Consider the following 20,641-nt stretch of genomic DNA (forward strand, 5'->3'; position numbering starts at 1 on the left):
TCTGGATTATGACTGGGAATATTTTCACTGCTCCGTGGTTACTCCCGTCTGTGGAAACACCACAGTACTGGATTTCTTTGAGTGCTTCATGAGTGATTTCAACAGAGTGGGGGGCTATAGCACCATTGACGATGGCTTCGGTCTTGGTGCGAGCACTACTAAACTTTTTTGCAATGTCAGAGTCAAGAAATGCCTTTTTAAGCAAAGTACTGGTGCAATCCATGGACCTGTAACTGTTGTGATGTTTCACTGTATGAAAAGCCATTGCACCTTCTGCTGCATTTACAGTGGTGTGAAAAACTATTTGCCCCCTTCCTGATTTCTTATTCTTTTGCATGTTTGTCACACAAAATGTTTCTGATCATCAAACACATTTAACCATTAGTCAAATATAACACAAGTAAACACAAAATGCAGTTTTTAAATGATGGTTTTTATTATTTAGGGAGAAAAAAAATCCAAACCTTCATGGCCCTGTGTGAAAAAGTAATTGCCCCCTTGTTAAAAAATAACCTAACTGTGGTGTATCACACCTGAGTTCAATTTCCGTAGCCACCCCCAGGCCTGATTACTGCTACACCTGTTTCAATCAAGAAATCACTTAAATAGGAGCTGCCTGACACAGAGAAGTAGACCAAAAGCACCTCAAAAGCTAGACATCATGCCAAGATCCAAAGAAATTCAGGAACAAATGAGAACAGAAGTAATTGAGATCTATCAGTCTGGTAAAGGTTATAAAGCCATTTCTAAAGCTTTGGGACTCCAGCGAACCACAGTGAGAGCCATTATCCACAAATGGCAAAAACATGGAACAGTGGTGAACCTTCCCAGGAGTGGCCGGCCGACCAAAATTACCCCAAGAGCGCAGAGACGACTCATCCGAGAGGTCACAAAAGACCCCAGGACAACGTCTAAAGAACTGCAGGCCTCACTTGCCTCAATTAAGGTCAGTGTTCACGACTCCACCATAAGAAAGAGACTGGGCAAAAACGGCCTGCATGGCAGATTTCCAAGACGCAAACCACTGTTAAGCAAAAAGAGCATTAGGGCTCGTCTCAATTTTGCTAAGAAACATCTCAATGATTGCCAAGACTTTTGGGAAAATACCTTGTGGACTGATGAGTCAAAAGTTGAACTTTTTGGAAGGCAAATGTCCCGTTACATCTGGTGTAAAAGGAACACAGCATTTCAGAAAAAGAACATCATACGAACAGTAAAATATGGTGGTGGTAGTGTGATGGTCTGGGGTTGTTTTGCTGCTTCAGGACATGGAAGGCTTGCTGTGATAGATGGAACCATGAATTCTACTGTCTACCAAAAAATCCTGAAGGAGAATGTCCGGCCATCTGTTCATCAACTCAAGCTGAAGCGATCTTGGGTGCTGCAACAGGACAATGACCCAAAACACACCAGCAAATCCACCTCTGAATGGCTGAAGAAAAACAAAATGAAGACTTTGGAGTGGCCTAGTCAAAGTCCTGACCTGAATCCAATTGAGATGCTATGGCATGACCTTAAAAAGGCGGTTCATGCTAGAAAACCCTCAAATAAAGCTGAATTACAACAATTTTGCAAAGATGAGTGGGCCAAAATTCCTCCAGAGCGCTGTAAAAGACTCATTGCAAGTTATCGCAAACGCTTGATTGCAGTTATTGCTGCTAAGGGTGGCCCAACCAGTTATTAGGTTCGGGGGCAATTACTTTTTCACACAGGGCCATGTAGGTTTGGATTTTTTTTCTCCCTAAATAATAAAAACCACCATTTACAAACTGCATTTTGTGTTTACTTGTGTTATATTTGACTAATGGTTAAATGTGTTTGATGATCAGAAACATTTTGTGTGACAAACATGCAAAAGAATAAGAAATCAGGAAGGGGGCAAATAGTTTTTCACACCACTGTACATCATCCTATTTTTCCTGGTCTGACAAAAAACTCTGTCAACTTTGCAGATGAACTAGTCTCACCTCGCACAGCTTTTTTATGTTTCTCGGTGTCCATGTGGGCTTTCAGATCCCCAGCACCTTTATTGGATACCGAGACATATGTATCGGCTTTACACTCCGCCTCCCACTTGTCCCGACCGGGACGGTATGTGGGAAATTTTCTTTGCAGTTCATCGGTGAAGCTGCACTTACGCTTCGGCATTTTCCCTGCTATACTGCTCCGCTCTCTGCTCTGATCCCTGTCTGCACTGCTCACTGTCTGTGTCTGTGTGTTTGCGCGCACGGCGCAGACCTGCCCACAAGGCAGCCTCCCGGTAATTACGTCGCGCAAAAAAGTAGTACCCTAGTATTGTGTGCAAAACGCCAGTCAATTTACGTACACGCGTAATGGTCCTATGAAAAACCGGACATTTTCGTGAATTTATAAAACCCGCCAGGACGCCCCGGACAGGACGTAAAAAGTGGACATGTCCGGGCAAAAGAGGACGCTTGGTCACCCTTGGCTTGGCTGCCACACAGTTCTTGATTTTTCTCTATCTGTTGCACCTCATTTACTTTTGTAATAGTGAATGTACTTCTTGTTTTTTTCCTTTTCCCCCCAGGTATAATGAGTATTATTTTCTCACACATCCTGCACTTTTCATTCACAATCATTTTCCAGAGGACAAAAAGTGGCAGCTTTTAAATTCAACTGTTTCACTCAAAGAATTTGAAAAGTCTCTTACAGTAAAAGGTGCATTTTACAATCTTGGGCTAACTACAATTAAACCAGACATGTCAGAAATCAAAACAGGTAAGTTGTACCCTACAAGTCATCTGCTTGTTGATGTCAGCCAAGAATATAGCTGTATATAAAGTTCAAGCCTATGGAAAAGTATAGCAAAAGAAGTTGGTGGGGTAAGTGTAGTGGATTCATGGAATGTGGGAAGAGTGTCAAAGAAGTAGCAGAACATAATGTGTAAATGTGCAGATGTCACTTTCTTAATGAGGGAATTTCTTAATTATTCATTTAGAAGAATTTATCTAGTGTTCTGGTTGGTGTTTAAGAGATTTGTCGAATCTTTCAGATCTGAAGAGTTTAATTTTGTTCCAGAAATTCTATCGCATCCCTCATTCTTTCTCCTGAACCTGCTTACTTCAGCTCAGGGTTCAGAAGAGCTAAAGCCTACCATATCAGCATCAAGCAGAAGCCTCATACCAGCTTTTGCAGGGTACACTTTGCAGATACCCAAGCGAGTTTAGAGTAACCAGTTATCTGGACACATGTCTTTGGGAGGTAGACGAAAAAGTCACACAGGACAGTTGTACATATTTCCAGAAACTTTCTAATTTGATGCCAGTCCTTGTTGTTAACCAAACCTCTTTAATCAGTTGACTCATCCCAGTGCTTATTCTGTAATCTCACAATTTAATAATAGTGCATACCTACCTGTACTTATTACATAACAATGCTTACAAATTGCATTTTTTTATTGAATTTTCTTCACTGCAGCATTGTGAAAACCAAAATAAACCACTCTCTCCCCTTTATCGTAACATTAGACTGTGTAATAGAATATATGCATTTGTACTAATATAAGCAGTTCCTGCCAGTCCCTTTAAACAAGTTAACAAGAACTATTTTCAGTCTACTTCCATTCTTATAAGAAAAAAGACAAGGGATTAATATTGTTATGCATCAACCAAGTAGATAAATATCATAAAATAAAATGCAAATTAAAACCATCATTCTTGTCACTGGTGTATCAATAATTTACAAAATATCGATAAATATATATAAATCATCATATACTAAATCATATTATATTGTAATACTATACTCATTTTTTTCCTCCCCACCTGTAATACTCATATCTGGTGAAGCCCATTTGAATTTCAAAAACACTGGTGGACAGTTTTAAGAGATGTTAAAAACTTTAATATGGTGCAATGGACGGTCACTCTGGAGCAGCCAGTTGAGCCAAAAAGAACATAAAATAGTCTCCAGAAGGAAGAGAAATTATTCAGACAAAGTATTAAGGTCTCCAGGGTAGGTAAAATATATACAACACAAAGCACAATCATGTTTCCGCTCCTCTGAACCTTCCTGCAAAAGGGTAGGCTATCTGGAACCTTTATATGAGCTCCCTCTGATCTCCTGACCTTCTGATATGCTTAACTTAATGCTTATCCGTTTCCACCGCTCATCTTACACATCCAAGCTCATCTGGCTATGGAGTTTGAGGTTCTTAGCAGACTACTCCTGAGAGTACTTCTGGTGCCATTCCAACTTAATAGAAAGCATTTATAGGCTCTGTTGAGTCTCCTAGAGACCCTTGCAAAAACAACAGCTCCCAGGAGCCTTAGCTTATATTATTCTCAATGCAGCAAATGAGTTAATGGCCTAGGATTTTGTTACCTCCTTAAACAATTTCACCAGTTTAGAACCTTTCTTATACTGGCATAAGAAAGGCGCTATATTGCGCCCGACCTGGCACAGACTTGACACAGGATGCACGTATAAAACAAACTGGAGGGCACGTCTTCCCCATAATCCCTCCAGCCACAACACAGTCCGAAGCACTGAGGCACCACACTCCTCTCTCTCTCTTTCACCACCACTCCTCCATAGCTTTGTCCTCCTTCCACCCGACTCTGGCCGCCGAGTGGTGGTCTCTGGCTGCCTTTTATTGGGTACCCGGAAGTGGTCCAGGTGGTTGATTAGTTACATCCGGCTTCACTTCCGGGTAAGGCGATACCAGTGCCCAAAAGGGCCCAGCCGCTCCTGTAGCAGCACCCCCTGCAACCCCACAGAGTTGCACAGAACTCCAATCCCCATGAAGCCCTGGGGGAGTCCGAGGCACCACTGCAACCCAGGGAGGCTGCCATCTAGCATCCAGGGGGAGATACTGGGCTTACCACCCTTGTCCCCCTGGCAGTTGTGGTGAAGATCACAGCAGATAATCATCTATTACAACCCTCACAAAAGACTCACCAGTCATTCAGAGCAAGAACCACACAGCAAATAAACTTCATTCCTATTGTAGACACTGTGGTCAATCACAACTTCTGATTCATTACCAAACATCCTAGGTTCACCTAAATTTTGTTTATGTTTAATACCACACAAGGTACAATTGCACTTCTATTTATTTTTACATTGTTGTGTGTATTTATTACACAATATATTGCAATTTCCTGCTGTTTTATATGTTTTTATATACTGTATATTGTACTGCCACTTGCATTTTACTATTGGTATATCTATGGCTCCAACACCAAGGCCATATTGCTAATAATTATGCTGCCTAGCAGTACTGTTTAATTCAATCTATAATCATACCAGTTTTGCTATGTTACTAGGAAAGAGAATATAATTTGCAGGAATGAAAACTAAAAGATAAAATACTATATACAGTAATAGGAGGAGTAGTAGATAGCTAATGTGCATTTGTTGAGCTATCCGTGCTTTAATAATATGAGGGATGTTCAAAAATATTCTGCACCTTTTCTTAACTCTATTTAAGAATTTCAAAAACAAATTAATCACTTTTCTACATAGTCACCTTCGTTTGCGATGCAATTTTTCCAGTGTCATACCAACTTTTTAATGCCCAATTACTACTTCTCTCGCCTTCACCGTTTCTAACAAAAATATAAAAGTGCGGAAACTTTTTGAACATCCCACACATAAACAGAAACCTGGTTTCCAAAAAGTCCATGTAAATCTGAGGTTAACAGAGGTAGGTTTTTTGTGAATAACCTGGTTATTTGGCCATGTAAATCCATAACCGGGTTACAGTTGAGGATTTCTGCAGTCTTTACATGTCTGTTGCACTCTGTTTGCCTTTGAATGTGTTATCTGTACACATGCATCCAACAGCCACAGGTAGAAGTGCCCTGTAGCAAATGTTTGTGCAATCGCATTATTCCTTTTCTTGGTTGAAATAATCTGTCTCAGTATTTCAGAAATTGCAAGATTTAAATTGATGAGCCTAATGTACAGTGCTAAGCTCAGCAACACAATCTTGAGTGCAGTGTGGAGGGCAACATGTTAAAAGTAGCATATTGTAGGTAGTCCTATTGCTTTTTATAGTAAATTGTATCCTATACGGGCGGCATGGTGTCGCAGTGGGTAGTGCTGCTGCCTCGCAGTTAGGAGACCTGGGGACCTGGGTCCTCCCTGTGTGGAATTTGCATGGTCTGCGTGGGTTTCCTCTGGGTGCTCCGGTTTCCTCCCACAGTCCAAAGACATGCAGGTTAGGTGGATTGGCGATTCTAAATTGGCCCTAGTGTGTGTCCTGCGGTAGGTTGGCACCCTGCCCGGGATTGGTTCTTGCCTTGTGCCCTGTGTTGGTTGGGATTGGCTCCTGTGACCCTGTGTTTGGATTCAGCGGGTTGGAAAATGGCTGGATGTATCCTATACTTATTTATTACTTAAAAAACTTATTTTATTAGAGTAAAAATATTTGCATTATTGTTATCCCAGAAGCATTGGGTGTAAGGCAAGAAGCAAACATTCCAGTGCTTTGCTTCATATCCAAGCAGAAAAGAGTGTATTTCAGGTAAGCCAGTAACAGAAACATGTTAATTAAGTGCCACTTTAGTTTTAATCCAGTTGTTTGTTATAGATATGTTGAAATAGTGTGATCGAGTGATGCTGCAGCTAGTGTTCATTTTGTGAAGCATTAGTGGCTTTGGTCAGAGATGTAAAAATGGGATGAATGTGATTTACTTCACAGTACAGGAAGTACTAAACGTATTTAAGGGTGCTGACAAGTTTCATCAGCCAGGGATGAGTGGCCCATAGTATGAGCTGACATTCTATCACTATAAAAACAGCAGGCATTCAAAGTCACAAGCAGAATTCCATCTAGTTAAGCAATGGCAAGCAGTTCTTTTAAAGATAATTTAAAGAGCCATACAAAGAGTGAGAGAATCCATATTGGCATTTGGTGCCAGCCCTTCTGTATTTATAAAAATTATACAGAATTATCCTAGGCTAAATGCTTGTTTTCAGATACACATCAACTGATAATATTTAGCTTTTATGAATTGTTTAATGACATTGGAGCATTTTGCCAAAGGAGAACTTCAGAAGTGTACTTGTGTGTGTAAACACGGATTTTTAAGGAACCAGGTTTCTGTGGGTTACTCACCTTATCTCAGTTTTGAGTGCATGTAAATGCAGTCAATGTCATCCATTGTCTAAGTGGACATACAGTACATTCCTGAAAGATTATTTAATAAGTCTTTTTTCATCATCAATATTGGTGACTGTTTTGGGTTTTTTTTAGCAGAAAATGGTACAGTGTCCATTACTATAGAGGGAACATCTCCCACTTTGTTCCTGTACAATTTGAATGGAAAAGGAAGAGATGGCATCTTGACTTTGAAGCCCAGTGGAATGCAGCTGGACATCTATCCACAGGGAACAGGAACTCATGAAGTGTTGATTTTTGCAAAAAAATTTTTGGATGAAACATCATCTTACAAATGTATATGTGAATACCAGCTTCACTGCCACACTCTCAATAAGGAAATGAAGGTTCCTCCAGACTTGGTAAGTCCAGTTGGTCATAGCCTGATGGCAGAGAAAGCTGGTCTCCTTCAGCCATCAGTCAGTGACCCTATTGTGAACACTGTAGATGGAAAATGCTCCTTCAGATTTCTGATGGATCGAGATCTGTGTTTTACTGCAAGTCTCTCTACTGCAGCCTTTAAAATGTCAGAACAGCAGAAAAAAGCACACATCTTTATTGCTAGGGAAAGCAAACAAGTGGAGTTCAAAGTTCTTCTTCCAAAGGCAGGAATGTATATATTTACAATATATGCAAAAGAAAAGTCTGACTCTAGGAATAGCTACAGTTATGTCTGTAATTATTTAATTTCTTGTAAAAATTTTAAAGTAAAGTGGCCTGGTTTTCCGAAAACATATTCCAACTGGGACAGTGAATATGTGTTGGTAGAGCCCCTTGCTGGTGTTCTCCCAGCGAACCACTCTGTACAGTTCAAGTTAAAAATACCTGGTGTGGCAAAGGTGCAGGTGCATGGCCAGAGAACAAGCCTTCTTCACCTCTCAAGTGAAGGATACTGGGAAGGAACCTGCTCTACCAATGGCTGCAAGGAGGTGAATGTCAGCATAATGCAGAATCCCAATGACACTTCCTACTTTTATGTCCTGACCTATCAAGTAGAAAGCAGCTAAGAAAGGCTTAGAGGAAGAGGAAGGCCCTGGAACCAAATCCAAAATCATATGAAGCCAGTTAATGATCAGATGCATTTGTGGAAACCAAATGTGGATATGAAAGTAAGAGCGAACAACATTTCAATTATAATCATGAAACAGGAGTACACAATTGAATTTGAGCATTCACCAACTTAGGGCACAATAAATTATAACTGTCTTGAAGGCAGTGTGGATATTTTTGTAAAATTAACATAAAAACTCACCAAAGGGTCAATCTATGACAAAGGCAAATATTTAGTATATGCTGTCAGTAACAAAAAAAGTAAAAACTGGACAAACAACAGAAAGCCAAAACAAATGCTAAAACGTCAGCTCATGCAGCTTATATTTTGGCATCAAAAAGAACATGGAATTAATTTGGAATTAAAATAGCAAGATGGAAGGAACGCCTTTGCTACTGTTTTCAGAAGCTTTTAATTTTTTTCAACAAAGTCTTAATCAAATACTGAAAAACTATGAATTTCTATTCACACCAGCAATAAAATAATGAAGCTTGGCAGTCACTTTCCTTATTTTACATAAGTCTTATGAACTGTGAAAGTTTCTTTTTTTTTGTTTATAAACCTACTTTACTCAGAGAAAACATTTCTTTGTTGAACTGAAGATTGAAACTCAGTAGCATTGATAATTATGCCTCTCCTTATACTGTAGCAGGTATCATACACTATGTGGTAAGCCAGCCCTGGACTCAGACAGACAGACACCAGAATGTCCAAAACACACACGTTTATTTATAAACAGCACCACAATGCCTTCTCCACCAACTGTCTCTTTTCTTTCTCTCTTTCTCTTTCTCTGTCGCCTGTACTCCCCTCCTCACAAGCTCCATCTCCTTCCTCCCAACTCCGGCTTGTCTACTGGTGGGAGGCGACCCCTTTTATAATTACCCGAAAGGACTCCATGTGCTCTGTCCAACGACACTTCCTGGTGTGGTGGAAGTGTCAGATGAGTACCCAGAAGCACTCCGGGTGCCCCTGGGATTTCTTCCAGTAGCACTTCCTGGTGTGGCGGAAGTGCTGCCATCCTCTGGGGTTCCATGACTGTCTGGGTGCCCCCTGGTGGTGGCCACATCCTCCCACAGGGATGAGCTTCCCAGCTCTGTTCTGGTGGCCCCCAAGCAGGGGAGGCTGCCCTCTCATGGCCCAGAGAAGGTATTGTCCCTCTTGTGGACCATCCAGACGTCTGCCACAACTATTAATGTTTCCTTAAAAAGAGACAGTTTGACATAAGCATAAATTGCAAGGAAATGTGTGGTATTGATAAGTGATGCGTGGATCCTCTGTTGGCATTCATTTATTAATTTAATACACTAAAAACTAACAGCAAGTAATCCCCGCTCAGAATACACACATATAGCAATTTTATGTGCAAGTATATAAATCAGCTCAATGAGTCTAGATGTATAGATGAATAATTATAAGGTTCTGCTATTTAGGCAAACAAAATCTGGGTGGATGTACTTTTTTTAAACATTATAGACCCTGTCTTATAAACACTCTTGACACAACTGTCTGACTCCCATTAGATATTTAATATTCAAGTCAAGTCGGGGAGCATGCACTGGTACAGTGCGTTGCTGGACCCACTACATGACGAAACAAATCGGGATCCTGGTTGGCAACCCCCTAGGCAGACACGCGGTCCAGTCCGACCCTCCAGAAATGTCCCTGTATCTGCTGCAGCCCGGTGTTACATAGACGACCCATTGGCCTGGTCCAGTCACACAGGTCTCCAACAATGAGGATCTTATGCGCTGGATCACCCTTAGGGAAACGCGCCACATGGCTGTAGTGCTGTAACTGATGCTCCCTCACAATGCATGTAATGTGCCTCATTCGGGACTCCAAGAACAGCTGCTCATTCGACACAAAGTCAAACCAACGGTACCCAAGGATTTTCTGGAGAGACAAAGTACCAAAGGAGTTCAGACTTCGTCTCAGGTCACTGGATAACGTCCATGTCTTGCAACCATATAGCAAGACAGGAAGCACCAGGACTCCAAAGACTTGGACCCTCGTCCTTTTGCATAGATATCAGGGGCGCCACACTCCCCTTTCCAGCGATCTCATGACCGCCCATGCTCTCCCAATCCGTCTACTGACTTCATAGGAAGAGTCACCAGAGACATGAATGTCACTGCCAAGGTAAATAAACCTCTCAACAAGGTCGATACTTTCTCCGCAATGAGACACACTGCGAATGGCTGTGCCCAAGACTTCATTAAGGCCTGGATCTTGGTTTTTATCCAGGACACTCACAAGCCCAGACACTCAGCTTCCTCACTCAGTCTCTTGAGCGCCTCAATCAGAGCTTCCATTCACTCCGCGAAGATCACAGCATCGTCAGCAAAATTAAGATCCGTGAATCTTTCTTCACCAACAGATGCCCCACAGCTGCTAGACACCACGACCTTACCCAACACCTAGTCCATACAAGCATTGAACAGAGTAGGAGCAAGAACACACCCCTGATGAACCCCAGAATCAACTGGGAAAAACACAGAGGTTCTGCCTCCACTCTGCACAGCACTCACAGTACCAGTGTACAGGCCAGCCATGATATCCAGCAACCTCGAGGGGATCCCGCGAACCCTCAGGATGTCCCACAGTATAAAACAATATTGTTTTATATTATTTTGGCATACTAGCTATGTTTGGTCTTAATGGCTGACCAACCACATGTCCTAGATGGGTGGTCTTCCAAATGCCAGGATTCACATTGAACATTGTTTCTTTATTATTTGCAGGTGTAACTTCATAGTTTTCCTTTAGTTTTAGTGCCATTTCCTTTTCAGCAAGTTTGTTTTTATGTTATTTTCCATCCTTATTTCAACACTGAGTTGATGCAGATTTTGGAAACATACTGTATATATTTTTCTTTCTGTTTCTTCCTTTATTTTGCAAACACAGTGCATTGTCATTATGAACACTTTACAAAGATCAATCATGGGTCCGTAATGAATCCTAATAATATTTAAGGAGGTAGGGTTATAGAGAGAAGGCGTAGGGAAGGGACCATCATAGGGGTGGAGCAGTTTGGTTTTAATCCAGGGAGAGGAACAACTGATGCAGTCTTTACAATAAGACAGCTGATAGGAGAAGCATTGAGAAAAACTGAAAAGATTGCATATGGGGTTTATTGATTTGGAGAAGGCTTATGATAGAATGCCACATCAAGAGATCTGGAGGTGCATGAGAGAGAAAGGGGTATCAGAGAAATATGTGAGGACTGTCCAGGATATGTACAAGGGAGTGAGGACTCGGGTAAAAAGCAACGTTGGGTTAACAGACAATATCCCAGTTATAGTACGTCTGCACCAGGGATCCTCTTTTAAGTCCTTCCCTCTTTGATCTGGTTATGGATGTGTTGAGTCGTTGGATAAAAGACCACTTTCCCTGGTGCATGCTTTTTGCTGAGGACACTGTGCTATGTAGTACCTGGAAAGAGGAAGAGGTGGAGAGGAGGTTGGAAGAATGGAGAACGGCTTTGGAAGATAGAGTGTTGAAGGTAAGTATGAAGAAAACACAATATATGAGGTTTAATGATGATCAGAATTCAGAAATGAGCCCACAGGGAGAGACATTAAAAAGAGTGGATAAATTTAAATATCTAGTAATAATGGTAACCCAAGATGGAAAACTAGATGCAGAGATAACCCATTGAGTGAAGTGCAGATTGAATGGTTGGAAGAAGGTGTCAGGAGTATTGTGTGATCGAAGAATTAAGGTGAAGGTTTTTAAGACAGTCATAAGACCAGCAATGATGTAGGTAGCTGAGACATGGGCAGTAAAGGGAACGCAGAAGAAGAAATTAGACGTGGCAGAAATGAGAATGGTGAGATGGATTTGTGGAGTTAACAAAAAATGGACAGAATAAGAAATGAGACAATCAGAGGAACAACAAAAGTTGGTGAGATTTCTAAGAAAGTACAGGAAAGTAGATTGAAATGATAGAGACATGTGGTGAGGGGAATTAATGAATGTGGGCAAAAGAATGATGGAAATGTAAGTACAGGGGAAAGGAAAATGAGAGAGGTCAAAGCAGAGGTGGATGGATAAAGTAAAAGAAGATCTTAAGGGAAAGGGCTTGACTAGTGAGGGGGTGCAGAACCGAGCTGTATGGAGAAGAATGATGAAGCATATTGACCCCACATCGAAATGGGAAAAGATGAAGAGGAAGAAGAAGAAGAAATATTCAGAGGTAAGAGAACTGCCTAATCATTGCACTGGTCAGCATACACTTTACAACCTTGGCATTTCTTGATTTGCATATTTAATGTTTCATATGGGTGGCACGGTGGCACAGTGGGTAGCGCTGCTGCCTCGCAGTTGGGAGACCTGGGGACCTGGGTTCGCTTCCCGGGTCCTCCCTGCGTGGAGTTTGCATGTTCTCCCCGTGTCTGCGTGGGTTTCCTTCCACAGTCCAAAGACATGCAGGTTAGGTGGATTGGCGATTCTAAATTGGCCCTAGTGTGTGCTTGGTGTGTTTGTGTGTGTCCTGCGGTGGGTTGGCACCATGCCCGGGATTGGTTCGTGCCCTGTGTTGGCTTGGATTGGCTCCAGCAGACCCCCGTGACCCTGTGTTCGGATTCAGCGGGTTGGAAAATGGATGGATGGATGTTTCATATATATAATATGACTGTTTAATATTACTAACATTATTAGTAATAATTAAATTGGTAATAACATGAATAAATTGTTAAAATTAGTGAAAATTATAGAAAAACTAAATCATACAATGTAACTGTCCTTGTGTGGTTAATATATATGTGTACACTTGTACTGTATGTGGTATAAGATTTGGGGGCACCATTTACAGCTATGCCTAGGGCAGTAAAAATAGAAGGCTGGCCCGGAGGACACCTTATATGTGGGTTTCTATAAAAGACCAAGGATATGGGAAAAAAACACAATGTATCCAGTAGAATCTTATAACATGGAAAATGAGAAGAAAATGCATGAATGCCATCCTCCCTCTCAATCAAACATATATCACATACTACAATACAGAATGTGAAAATATCAGCATATTTAATATAAAGCATTCCACGTTTTCCAGCTATATCCCATATATCTGAATTACAAGCTATGTGTTAAGAGTGAATGATGTTGATGTAAATATCTTTATTGACAACTTTAACACATTTGTTAATATGCATCTCAGTTTGACAAAACTTTAATTACTCTATGAACTTGTAAATAAAGTACAGAAACTGAAATAAACAATGAGCCAGGGATGTGAGGAGTTCAAAAGCAGCGTAGGACAAAATAGACACTGCCCTATTGTGCTAGGCTACTAGTGACTACATAAATGTAATGAATTATTATTATTATTAGTGGCACATAATAGCTTCTCTCTTAAAAGAACAGACTTGAAAGATTAATCAAGGTGACTCTCTAAGTGTGACACTCCACCACCTGACACATTGTAAAGCTTGTAACCACAAGTCGAACTTTCGCTTACTCTAATGAACACGCTCAGGCATGGACCTATAACTGGAAGTAGCGTAGACAGCATAGACAAAACCTTCCCTTGAAAACAAGGTAGCTGTATCTACAGTATTCCCTCAAACGAACATGTGACTGAGACATGTGGTGCATTTCACTGCAAGCAGAAGTCTTCATTGGAATACAGAGATTGGAGTTCAATAGCATCAGGTATCATCCTTCAAGACTTAATATCATACAAGAGTTTATCTGTGCCTAGATAACTTAAAACTCAAAGTTGTGTTGCCAGAGCTGGAAATGGCAGGCCACTAAGACAAATGTTTAAAATAGGATTAGGAGATGAAGAAATAATCCTAGTCAAAAATGGGCAGGGGTCAAAAAGCCAGAAAATCAAATAAACATTGTTATTTTCACCAAGGGGTAAGGCATTGTGTAATTGCTGCCTCCTTTATATTGTCACATACAGTGTTGTCATCACTGGTGATGATTGTGGCCACATGACAGAAAGTAAGATGGTTTTGCAAAAACAAACAAAATTAAGATCGTGTTATGAGACATGTAAAAGTCTGAGAATTATTGTTAGTACAAAATAGACCAGGAGATGACATACCTGGCCAAAGATGTGGTTATGACAAGCAATGGGTCAAATTTGGGAGATCAGCAAGCAAGAATCAAAGGAGCAAGACATGAATCAAAAGTCGAGGGCAAAATGAACTCAAAACTAAACTCATACTAGTATCTATTTGAAAGGAAAGCTAACTACACTAAAAGACAGTACTGAAATGCTGTTTATACACTGAGGGATAATACAAATACATACGTAGTGTGAACACCACCATATTTATAGCATCCTTTCTATGTCATTGGCATAATGATTGCAGACATGTAACACTTCCATGTGGCATTGTGTAAACAAATAAAATCAACAATGGTAACATGAAATGGAATTTCCTCAAGAGAAAAATAGGATGACGCTTCCAAAACAAGCTAAGGAGTAGGCTAGAATATTAACTGGTCTGCCCAGCAGAAGCTCAGCAGGCTTTAGCCAGGCTTCCAAGGTGCCTTCAGGCCTCAGCTGGAGGAGGCTCCAAAAATGAGAGTCTGGCATAACAACTAGTAATATCCAAAGAAAATATAACAACAGCCCCACAAGAAGGATGACTGTTAACCTTCAGCTTGCAAAATCGGGGCCAACAAAGACTCTTTATAAAATAAAGGATTTATTTTGCAAAAATACAAGGCAAAAGCTCTGCAGAGCAAAAAAGAGTTATAAAAGTAGTTACCTAAAAGGTAATCGACAGCAAACAAGTCCCAATACACAGTCCAGAGGCAGAATTCAAGAAAACAATTAAAGACTAGTAAATCCAAACAGCAAAAGCGATACTTACAAAACTCCTATAAATTACAACAATGATGCCTACTGCTGAGCTGTCTCACTCTGCATAAATAACCAGAGGGAGTGTTCAGGAGTGGAGATGTTATGGTGAACGCCTCCTGGGGCTAACCAACAAAGAACATAACTACTATGACTTGATCGGGACAGTCCAGCCACCCAAACCTGACACAAGCAGACTCCAGGACACAAGTTCCAGCACAGCACATGTTTTTGAACTCGTGGGGAAGCGCTTTTTCCCTCGCTCCCCACTGAGGCACAGTACAAATAAGCATGAATATACAGTTCCAAAGCACTTCCTTTGCTTTCTTCTTCCGCTCTCTCGATTTAGTTACTCACCGCCTTCACCCCTCCTCCAGCAAGTCTGCTCTCTCTCCCCCGGTCCTTCCAGAATAATCGCGTCCCAGCCAGGTAATGGCCACCTGCAACGTTACATTTAAAATTATAGTACGTAATTACAATACAATATATATATAATATACAGAAACAAACATAAATACATGGAAAATAATTATTCAAAATTAAGAAAAACAATAAAACAAATACACATATTTTAACCCTATACATAACAACAGGAATGAAAATGAAGTTTATCAAATCAAAAGTAAACCTAGTAAACAGAATCATTATGGCAAAAGAAAAAAAAAACATATAAACATGTCAAATATCAAAGATGTTAACAAAAACCAACTTTCTAATTACAAAACAAAACACAAAACTATTATCAAAAATGAATTCCTTTGTTATAAATATCCCAAATTAGACAAGAACTTATAAGTGTGAGTTACTACAAGATCAGGCTATACAAAAAGGCCAAGATTTAAGACCAAACAATACCAAACTAAACTTAGCTGAGACACATCCAAACTTCAGAGAAATGGAAGACAGTAATCAGTGATAAATCATACAAACTTAATACCCCAGTGGTTAGCCAGGCACTGCCAAACCCATCAATAGGGGCTCTGGTGGCTGAACTGTTAGCTGCACAACTTCTTAATTGGGAGGTCCCACCCATTGGGCTCAACTTCACAAGATGAGGGTAGAAAGGTAATTAAAACAAAGCAATTAAGACAAAAAATCAAAAGCAATAAAAATAATTAAATACTAAAAATTGAACTAACATAAAATGTTTAATTAGCAAAATCAACAAAACAATTTATAAGGAAAAGACATGAATAAGCAACAATAAAAAAATGTAGGCCAGGGACAGAGCCAAGGAAGTACTGATGAACTGAATGATTACATTTAAGATTGCTCATATTGATTACGTTTCCAAAAAAGGACCTTAAAGATAAGAGTCAAGGACCTTATCTTTAAACAAGTAACACTAAGATCTGAACTAATTTTGTAGAGCTGTCGGACAAGAAGCAAATGATAGATTTCTGTTTAAACTGTTGAAAGACACAGCTGCTGGTAAATGAGCTAACTACAGATCCTCCGTCTTCCTTTTTTGCTAATTTCAGCTTATTCTTTTAAACTGGTTTTACATGTGCAGATGTGTGTGCACTTTGTGATCAACAGATGCTCTGTCTATCATTTGCCTTGTTACTAGCGAAAACCATTTACGGTCCACACATCTTTACTTCATGTCCTCACACTGGGAGGGCTGTCTATGAACAACCAAGGCTCTTTGAATCACAATGCCACTATCTACTCAGTGGAGATAAAGGTAACTGCCTCCACTCAGGTGAGCAAACGTGCATCTGACTTCTAAACCGTCACGGCAAAGGAGTCATACTATGCAGTACGCCTGCAGCCCTCGATATGAGCTGAATGAAAAGGATGTATGGACTTTTTTTGGAGTATTTTAACTACTTTTCTGCTTTCCAATTAAACGGGTCAATATAATCCATCCATCCATTTTCCAACCCGCTGAATCCGAACACAGGGTCACGGGGGTCTGCTGGAGCCAATCCCAGCCAACACAGGGCACAAGGCAGGAACTAATCCTGGACAGGGTGCCAACCCACCGCAGGACAATCAATATAATATAATATCAAAATAATATATGCTTCTAAGCAGCTAGAGAAAATAGATAACCATTGAAAAAAAATGTCACAATTCATAATTGTTAACATTTTTCTTAAGGAAACTAATTTTTCTAACAATTTCAAAATTGGTACATTTTGCAAAAGGAACCAGGTTTCTCATATTTTAGATAAAAAAAGTGGGCGATCGATACACACAGCTGCTCAGAGATTGTAAGCTGTGTTGTGTGCCGGAGATTTTCTAAAAGGACTTTGTGTGTAACCTTGAAATGTAGATGTTGTTTTGGGTTCTACATCAGCCACATGACAATGACTTGATAAGGACAGGACTGGCAGAGTTGTGAAGACCATGATGGTTCTGGACTTAATCTTATTACTCCTGTAACACACCAAGTCTAACAACACACACTTAAAACAGAGCCCTGTAGTCCTCATGTTGGCTGAAGTACAGTAAGTAATGTGGTGGAAAGTAAGACTTTAGATATCTTCAAAATATGACTTGGTATTATTTTGAACCATCTAGTTAAATAGGATTGATGAGCTTGTTGGATTGAATGACTTTTTCTCATTGCCATTATTCTAATGAAGAGCATTGTGGCACCAGGACATAACTGATCAAATAAATGCTTCACTCTTATTCTGATTACCTTCTTGTCACTGACATTGCTGTTTCTCTGTATAACAATATATTTATTCCTTACAAGCTAAAGCAAAAGTGACAATTTAAATGTTGTGTTTCAGTTTCCTTTTTCCTCATCATGAAAACATCAGAGCTCACTTGAGGTCATTAAAGAGGAAATTAAGAACTGAAAATTGAATATGTTGTTAAAGATTGTGCTTTCACTAGATATTTGGTCATTTATCACTAATAGTATTTTGACTTCAGGATGGCTGTCACAGAATGAGCTCAGCTCACAGAATAAATGGGGTGCATCTTTTGTTTTCATACTGAAATTCCAGTTCAGGCTGCTGTGGTAATATATCTCTTTGGTCTGTTCTGTTACCAAAGCACAACCTTTACTTTTTAACATGAAATAAAACAGAATTCCTACGTTGAGTCTAACAAGACCCGGGAAAATTTTGCATCTAAAAAAGCACAGTTCAGGTGAGGTGGTCTTAAAAAGTCCTGCAAAGGCCTTGGTGAGGTTTGAACTCACGACCCCTGGTTTACGAGACCAATGCTCTGCCACTGAGCTACAAAGCCAGCCACCACAACATACTCCCAACCCACCCCCTTTTCTAATGGGGACTAGGATGTTACTTCAAGATTGAGGAAGGGTATTGGTTTACCTTGAATTCTCTCATTCTCCAGATTTTACACTCCCAAGTCACTACAGGTTACACACATTTCCGTGTGCTTTGGCTGGCTGATGCTACTAGAAATAAACAGTCTTGGAAAGAGTAATACCTTCCTTATACTGTAGAATGGGAGCAAAAAATGTTTGATTCAAGCAAGACCACAAGTCAACTGTGTTTTGAACATAGCTGATGATAGGTTAGCCAATAATTACTCTCATGACCTACTAAAGGATGCATTTTTCTGAAAGCAGACACTGAATAGAGCAAAAGGTGCAGTTGAAATAGAGGGTACCAGAAGTGAGGACCTGACGCCATGTGGACATTCATCCATTGGATCTTCAACAACACCTTAACCACTCAGCCATTCTGGTGATACACACAAAAAATGTTAGCCTAACTTTACTGTCATATGTACATATCCCAAGAATGGTAACAACAGTATAAAGCCAATAAAGGCATGCAGGCACACAAAAAGGTATACATGATGTAAAATGCAACATATATACTGTATATATATATATATATATATATATACAGTGAGGAACATAAGTATTTGAACAACCTACGATTTTGCAAGTTCTCCCACTTAGAAATCATGGAGGGGTCTGAAATTCACATTGTAGGTGCATTCCCACTGTGAGAGACAGAACGTAAAAAAAAATTCAAGAAATCATGTTGTATGATTTGTACAGAATTTATTTGTATTGCACTGCTGCACGTAAGTATTTGAACACCTGGCAATCAGCAAGAATTCTGGCTCTCAAAGACCTGTTACTCTGCCTTTAAGAAGTCCACCTCTACTCCACTTAGTTATCTTAATTAGTAGCACCTGTCTGAGCTCTTTAAAGACACCTGTCCACCCCACAGTCAGTCAGACTCCAACTACTACCATGGGCAAGACCACAGAGCTGTCAAAAGACACCAGAGACAAAATTGTGGACCTCCACAAGGCTGGAAAGGGCTACGGGGCAATTGCCAAGCAGCTTGGTGAAAATAGATCAACTGTTGGAGCAATTGTCAGAAAATGGAAGAGGCTAAAGACGACTGTCAGTCTCCCTCGGACTGGTGCTCCATGCAAGATCTCACCTCGTGGGGTATCACAGATGATAAGAAAGGTGAGGAATCAGCCCAGAACTACATGGGAGGAGCTGCTCAATGACATAAAGAGAGCTGGGACCACAGTTTCAAAGGTCACTGTCGGTAGAACACTATGCCGTCAAGGTTTCAAATCACGCATTGCATGGAAGGTTCCCCTGCTCAAGTCATCCCATGTCCAGGCCCGTCTGAAGTTTGCCAGTGACCATCTGGATGATCCAGAGGAGGCATGGGAGAAAGTCATGTGGTCAGATGAGACCAAAATAGAACTTTTTGGTCTAAACTTCACTCGCTGTGTTTGGAGGAAAAAGAAGGAGGAGTTGCATCCCAAGAACACCATCCCTACTGTGAAGCATGGGGGTGGAAACATCATGCTTTGGGGGTGCTTTTCTGCGAAGGGGACAGGACGACTGCACTGTATTAAGGAGAGGATGAATGGGGCCATGTATTGTGAGATTTTGAGCAACAACCTCCTTCCCTCAGTCAGAGCACTGAAGATGGGTCGTGGCTGGGTCTTCCAACATGACAATGACCCAAAGCACACAGCCAAGGATAACCAAGAAGTGGCTCCGTAAGAAGCATATCAAGGTTCTGGAGTGGCCAAACCAGTCTCCAGACCTAAATCCAATTGAAAATCTTTGGAGGGAGCTGAAACTTCCGTGTTGCTCAGTGCCAGCCCTGGAACCTGACAGATCTAGAGGAGATCTGTGTGGAGGAGTGGGCCAAAATCCCTGTTGCAGTGTGTACAAACCTGGTCAAGAACTACGGGAAACGTTTGACCTCTGTAACTGCAAACAAAGGCTTCTGTACCAAATATTAACATTGATTTTCTCAGGTGTTCAAATACTTATGTGCAGCAGTGCAATACAAAAAAATTCTGTACAAATCATACAATGTGATTTCCTGAATTTTTTTTTTTTTTACATTCTGTCTCTCACAGTGGGAATGCACCTACAATGTGAATTTCAGACCCCTCCATGATTTCTAAGTGGGAGAACTTGTAAAATCGTAGGGTGTTCAAATACTTATGTTCCTCACTGTATGTGATACAGTATCTACCAAATAATACAAAGAGTACACGACACATGTTTCGTCCTTATTGGGGCTTGTCAAGTGTACGCACTTTTGTATCACCTTGCAGAGATTGAACTTTGGACATCAACACCTGTGACGAAGCCTCTGATGCTGCATGACAGCGGCTGGTTCACTTATTTGGCAGGGTAAAGGTTGGAGTATTACATTCT

General features: G+C 40.6%; 1 protein-coding gene and 1 non-coding gene across 2 annotated transcripts in view; one reads left to right on the plus strand and one right to left on the minus strand.

Annotated features, from left to right (window-relative positions):
* The window catches only part of LOC114644149 (kyphoscoliosis peptidase-like), a 68,619-nt gene extending 59,945 nt beyond the window's left edge, over positions 1 to 8,674 (plus strand). The window contains exons 13-14 of the mRNA XM_051923558.1: positions 2,549 to 2,739; positions 7,226 to 8,674. Of these exons, the coding sequence (XP_051779518.1) occupies positions 2,549 to 2,739; positions 7,226 to 8,133 (1,099 nt within the window). The 3' untranslated portion in view covers positions 8,134 to 8,674. The remainder of the gene's footprint in view (positions 1 to 2,548; positions 2,740 to 7,225) is intronic.
* A 9,461-nt stretch (positions 8,675 to 18,135) lies between these two features.
* trnat-cgu (transfer RNA threonine (anticodon CGU)) lies at positions 18,136 to 18,207 on the minus strand. The gene has a single exon. It is a non-coding gene; the product is annotated as a tRNA-Thr (tRNA).
* Between the last annotated feature and the right edge of the window lie 2,434 nt (positions 18,208 to 20,641).

This window comes from Erpetoichthys calabaricus, chromosome 2 (genome assembly GCF_900747795.2).
Source record: "Erpetoichthys calabaricus chromosome 2, fErpCal1.3, whole genome shotgun sequence".
NCBI classification, from domain to species: domain Eukaryota; kingdom Metazoa; phylum Chordata; class Cladistia; order Polypteriformes; family Polypteridae; genus Erpetoichthys; species Erpetoichthys calabaricus.